Source organism: Laccaria bicolor, genomic scaffold (genome assembly GCF_000143565.1).
Source record: "Laccaria bicolor S238N-H82 LACBIscaffold_16 genomic scaffold, whole genome shotgun sequence".
Classification (NCBI taxonomy): Eukaryota; Fungi; Basidiomycota; class Agaricomycetes; order Agaricales; family Hydnangiaceae; genus Laccaria; species Laccaria bicolor.
The window spans coordinates 404,652-410,539 of NW_001889887.1; the positions used below are offsets into that span (position 1 = coordinate 404,652).

The following is a 5,888-nucleotide window of genomic DNA, read 5'->3' on the forward strand; positions in this document are numbered from 1 at the left end:
GAAGCTGGAGGAGGGGGAGGGCAGCAGGGAGGGGATGGGGGTGTTGTCAAGGCGAATAAGGGTATGGTTTTGAGGAAGAGTGTTGAGTATATTAGGTGGGTTTATTTGTTTTCTTTCCCAATGAAACCAATATTAACACTCCTTCTGTTACTATCTAGATACCTACAACAACTCGTAACAGCACAAGGTGCACGCGACCGCGAGCTCGAACAAGAACTCAAAGCCTACCGCCGACGATCACGCAGCTCTTCAAGCATGGAACCACCACTTTCCGATTCAGCGAGTACAGCGGCTGGGGGGGACGGCAGCAACATGATCCTCCATGACGAGCTGCACCACTTCCACCATGGTGGGCATGGGCATATGGGGAGACTGCCGAGTATGCCAGAGGAGGGCGGGGACGACGGGGACGATCTACGTCTGACAAGTGAGCGAGTCGGAGTTCTTGGCGTTTGGCGAACTCATATCAATAATCAGCGGTATCTAAAGCCAATCTCAGCTCCTCCTTGATGGAGCTCAAGGCTGTTGGGATTGCGACATTTTTAATGACCGTTGGGGCCGTAACAGTTATGTGGAGTGTAAAGAGCGCGCTTGGGGTTAACGACGTATGCGACAGTCATCTCTTCTAGCTATCAATTATCTCCTCACTAATGTAATGCAGGCACAAGAGTTTGGCAAAAGGATGTGAATGCCATTCTGGTCCGCGCTTCCGAAAGACTTATTGTCAAGCATCTACCGACCAGCCGCAACTGACGAAGATTACCTTGATGCTTATGAAGTTGCGCCATTCGAGGCGGAGGGTTGGACGTGGGTGGAGGCTGAGAAGAGGCTTATGATGAGGGTGGGTTTCCGTCGTGGGCTCAGATTGCTATGCGGGAGACTGAGGCTGAGGCAAGGGTAGAAAGAGTTAGACAGCAGAGGGAGATGGATGAGAAATGTGGTAGCCTTGCGTTGATTATCGATGTGCTGGCTTCCTTCTAATGCAAAATCGTGTGCAGGAACCGCTTTTCTAAATTTATTTGCAGGGCTTCAACTCTTCCCCTTGCTCGTCTCCATTTTCCGCAGTGGGTATTTGTCCTTGCCTCCTTGTGCACTTTGAGAAGGATTATCAGAGCAGCCGACGAACTGTGAGTTTTTCTCTTTCCGCAGCTGGCACGTTACACAACCAAGGCCCAAGTGCGATATACGGCGAATGCCAAGGAATCTCCCTCCGCCCTGTAACATTTTGTATCGAATGCCAAAAAGGAGTCTCCCTCCGCCCTCATGGTTTCGTATCCCCGATTTCGGATCACAGCTCCTGTGCTCTTCTTTTCCAGTTCGCTCCTACTTATGTCGAATGATTTAACGGGATCTCCCGGATCTCGTCCGCTTTTGGTGCTCAGGGTTCTAGGCACGCTTGCCCCAGATGCTCCTGCCAAACAACCCGCCACCTGAAGCTCCTCTCCGTCGCTTGCGTGCGCAACAGTTCAGCGTGAAGCTCCTTTCCATAGCTTTGTTTTCCTATTCCCGGGGGGGGGACCACAAGTCGATTAGTGCATAGTAGTAGTACCAAATCATATGTAATTAGTCATGTTTTAATTTATCTTCTTTTTCGGCTTCTCCTCAACCCTCAGGACACCTCCCATCCCTCGTTCCAATAGCTGGCCCGGGGCTTGTGGTTGAACTCTGATTTGGTTTTTGGTTTCAATTCAGATGTCGGTCTCGATTTCGGTTTCAGGCGGTGAGTTGTGAGATGAATTTGATTTGTGTTCCTCTGCCGTTCCGTGCTTGCTGGAGCGTGTTCTCCCGTTATTCCACCTGATTACCTCCAAAAGCTTCGGCATGCTTTTGTTGGCATCTGGATACTTGCTCAGGAACTCCCCCTCGTCGCAGCCCAACCTCATACACAAGCAATTATTTTCTGGGAGGCTTTTCAAGGATACTGACTGGCGTACCTCACATACTCATCAAATATTGTCTTCCTCTGCATCCGCTTGGCGGCTGTGGCACTGCTGCCCTTGTACCACTCCTCTGGCCAGTCCCTCAAGGTGCGCTTTGTCACTGGATCAACTTCCTCCCACTGCTTGATCGCTCTTTTCCACGCCCCGGGGGTTCTTCCTAGGTCCGGAATTGCGAAATTGAAGCGCCGGAAGGTTGGCGTGATGACGCTGGCAGCCTCAGACATTGCACGCTGGGGTAGAGATGTTTGGGGGCCTTCTTTCCTCACGGCAGCGCCCTCAATTGCATGTGGTAAGGTGTAGGGTGCTGATGCAGCCCTTGATGCTTGCAATTGGGTGTGTGGCGGGCGTTCAGGTCCAACGAGCATGTCTGATATTGGATCTGTAAGACGGTGGGCAGTTGGACCGGAATGACAGGTATGGGAGAATCTTGTTGTGATTGTTCTTGTGAGCTCATCAAATTTGCGATTGACACAGTCTTGTATCTGTCGAACATCTTCACCTGTTGCATGTTGCACTGCAATGTGTTCGCCCATGAAGCTTTGGTCCACTCCAAGGGGAATTGGATGCAGCACGTTGCTGTGCCCCGTCTCGAAGCTCTGCAGTGAGTCAATCAGGTACTTCATCAGTGTGTCGACCTTAACAATCGTTTTTCATGAGTAGCTAAACTGTTGCCCATGACCGAAACTTATGTGCTCTCCAACTGCCCATCCGCCCCACCACCGGATCCAGCTAAGTGGTCACCGCTTCCCGATGGGGGCATACATGAACCTGTATTGAGCGCCGCCACGTCGAAAGCAGTGTGTCGTGTAGTGCTTTTCAAGTCCAGCGGCTGCCGTGAACTTGGTGAGCAAAGTTTGCAGTGAATCATAGCTCATTTCGCGTTTAGGGTGGATCAATCCATTTGGGGCGATGTGGGGGAAAATGTAGTCGTCCTTCTCAACTTTCCAGTTGGGTTGGAGTTTTTGGAGGTATGCCTGCCATTTTGGAAGGTGCGCATGCATGTCTATTGTGAGAACATCTTGGTGATAAATCTCATAGATGTTGCCTAAAACACAGGTTAGATGCCCTCAGGCAATGACCCTCTACAATGCGAGGTAGTACACACTTGTCCGCGGGCCATCATAGCCTTTTGCATGTTGCCACCCTTTTCTGTTCTCGAGCAGAACTTTAAAGTGTGGGATGTAGTGCGGCGATGGCCCCACACAATTGTTCTTGATGTCTTGGTCTTGCAAGGTGAGTAACTCGAAACATCTATCAATTTGAGGTCCTAAGTTTTGAGCAGCATTTTATCAAGACACGAAACCGCACCTAGTCCAAAGTGTAAACGCCGAGCTGATGAATGCTCTCATGAGTGCATGCTCGGCACGAAACTTTAAGGTTGCGAGATCTTCGATGGGCATCGTAAGCATATCATCGGGACACATTGTTTCTGACCACACCATTAGCTTTTGCAGCTCCTCTATCATCATTGCCTCAGCGTGATTTCGGATTGCTGCATGGCCCTTCTCTGCAGACCGTACTTTCACTGCATGCACCACAGCCATGACAGCAGGAGCCCGAGCAGGACACCCAGTTACCCTGCCTGTCTCGTCATCTATTTGGTACACGCCAGCGTATTTTTCCCCATCCCTTTCCCGATAATTAGGTTACAGTTGTATTGATAAAAGAAGGCTGCTTACATTGTATCCCAGTATCTTGCGAAGGCACCGTGAATCCCATCTGCTGTGTCTTTTCCGAGGCCCTGCACAAAGCATTTCTGGACTAGGAACATTTCAACAGCCATGGCCGAAAAACGATTTGGTGGTTTCTCAAATGCCTTCTCAAGCTCGTTTGTTGGGATGCCCTCACTGCAGATGACCTCGCCCCTTGCTTGCCTCTCCTCAACCATACTTGCCAAGAACCTCACTCCTCTGTCCAGATGCCCGCCATAGGCATTACTTGTATTTTTGACTGAGGTCAGTTCCTTCACCTGCACATTTCGGGTTTTCTGGAGTGTTGCAAGTGGTGCCGCCGTAACGTGTGCCTTTTTTGATGCCCGTTGTGGCTTTCTGGTGGCTGAGGGAGACACTTTCGAAGCTGCAATTGCTGCAGCTGCAGTAGCTGCAGATGCCTTTGTATGGTTCCTTGGAGCTATGATAGAGTAGGACGAAATAAAATATATTTCTTGTTCCCTAATGCCCATGTTTCAGCTTACAAGTTCACTGTTAATTACCTCCGAGGTGACCCTGTCGCTAGCCACTTCATTTTGTGGGTCTAATCATAAAATACAATTTCAATCTTCGGAACTATAAATACAATTTATGCTGATACTTCTTGTAGCGAAAAGCCTACGTCAGGTCGATAAAATCACCCATTTTTCTCTTCATGCCCCTTACCATCTCCAAAGATTCTTGAGCGATGACGAGATCATCATCGATGATGATCGGATTTTGAGATGAGCCTGCAACAGCATCCTCATTGATATGAGAGCTTGAGGCACACAGAATAGGACTGGCATCCTTGTCAGTCTGGTGATACAATGTCAGCTACAACATGCAAATGATGATCAACTCTACTTACCGAAGCCTCAGTGGTGCACATGACAGGGCACAAGTATTAGTTACCTTACCCCACTAATACTGAGCCCCCCGACCATACAAACAGACCATAGTTGATGGTGCCTGCTGATGAGCCCATGGATCAGTTGACCCCATCAAAGGTGGACCGGCCATCAAGACTCTCTTAGGACTGGTAATGTGCATCGGCTGAGAAGTGTACCCCATGAATTGACATAGCTAAAAATGCCTTGGATCCTAGGTCAACCGATCTCTTCATGGATTGGGCTCAACATGTGTCATGGGTCAGCTGAAGAGCTCTAAATCCCATGCATTGTGGATCAGCCCACAGCCGTCTCATTTTTATTTGCCAAGTTTACCTCGGCTTTTCATTGCCGGTCATCATGCAGTTTACTGGGTCGGGTCCATCACCTACCAAGAAGCCGAGCACGGTGACATGGTCAGTCAGCTAGTACCCCATGAATTAAATATGCCTTGGATCCTGGGTCAACCCGTCTCTTCATGGAATGGGCTCATGTGTCATGGGTCTGCTGAAGAGCTTTGAATCCCATGCAGCGTGGATCAGCCCAACCTGGTCCCATCCAGTTGACACTATACGGCCGAGTTTCGTCTTCACTCAAGTTGCTCAAACATTACCTCGGCTTTTCTTTGCCGGTCATGGTCCAGTATTCGGTCATGCAGTTTACTGGGTCCATGACTTCCCAAGAAGCCGAGCACGGTGACGTTCACAAGGCAGTGAAATATATTATGCACACCCCCGGTTCAAAATCCCTACCAAGTTTATACCGACCAATGTTTCTTGTAAACATACCCATGTTGGAACGGGTCTGGCTCAAACAACCGCACTCGGCTGCCTGAAATAAACGCCAAGCTGTTACTATGCCGGTCCCCATTGGACAAAGTTGCTCCAAGATCCCCCCGCTTTCTTACTGCTTTCATTATTATGTCCACCACAGGACTTCATATTAAATATGCCCAAAAAAAAATTGAAGATTGTCCAAAAAATATACATGTATGCTACTAACTATTAAGTAGACGGAGTTTGGACAGTTTGGACATCATTGTTTGTAACTTGCTGGCAGTCAGATTTTTGAATCCTCACCAAGTAGAAGACTTACTCTGTGCGGGGGTTTGAAGTGTGGGTTCGAGTTTCTGTAGCCGAGGTGACTTCCTATTACCCCCAATGTAAGGACCGGGCGAACTTGCCCGGGTTGGAGGAATTGGGTTTGGCGCCAACAGAAGGACCGCTGGGCTCTCAGATGCTGGAGGCAGAAAGACGGCCGGGGTTGGAGAGACTTGCGCGTGATCGGTTGAAACTGGGTTTGGCAGAACGACACCCGGGGTCGGGGAGACTTGTACCTGCTGGCTTTTCTGACCGCGGTCGGGTGAGACG

At 49.5% G+C, this 5,888-nt stretch overlaps 3 protein-coding genes across 3 annotated transcripts; 2 read left to right on the forward strand and 1 right to left on the reverse strand.

Annotated features, from left to right (window-relative positions):
* Window positions 1-312: 312 nt before the first annotated feature.
* LACBIDRAFT_328316 (uncharacterized protein) lies at window positions 313-1,221 on the forward strand (the record flags this gene model as incomplete). Its single annotated transcript, XM_001882280.1, has 6 exons — window positions 313-427; window positions 478-605; window positions 662-684; window positions 730-841; window positions 1,026-1,127; window positions 1,150-1,221. 6 exons carry the CDS (start codon window positions 313-315, stop codon window positions 1,219-1,221), a joined length of 552 nt encoding a protein of 183 aa, XP_001882315.1.
* A 467-nt stretch (window positions 1,222-1,688) lies between these two features.
* On the reverse strand, window positions 1,689-4,520 carry LACBIDRAFT_328317 (uncharacterized protein; the record flags this gene model as incomplete). Its single annotated transcript, XM_001882375.1, has 9 exons — window positions 1,689-1,797; window positions 1,935-2,516; window positions 2,703-2,985; window positions 3,046-3,191; window positions 3,249-3,569; window positions 3,620-4,063; window positions 4,153-4,193; window positions 4,316-4,447; window positions 4,500-4,520. 9 exons carry the CDS (start codon window positions 4,518-4,520, stop codon window positions 1,689-1,691), a joined length of 2,079 nt encoding a protein of 692 aa, XP_001882410.1.
* A 248-nt stretch (window positions 4,521-4,768) lies between these two features.
* Window positions 4,769-5,353, forward strand: LACBIDRAFT_328318 (uncharacterized protein; the record flags this gene model as incomplete). The annotated part of the gene is made up of 3 exons (XM_001882281.1): window positions 4,769-4,779; window positions 4,850-4,934; window positions 5,051-5,353. 3 exons carry the CDS (start codon window positions 4,769-4,771, stop codon window positions 5,351-5,353), a joined length of 399 nt encoding a protein of 132 aa, XP_001882316.1.
* Between the last annotated feature and the right edge of the window lie 535 nt (window positions 5,354-5,888).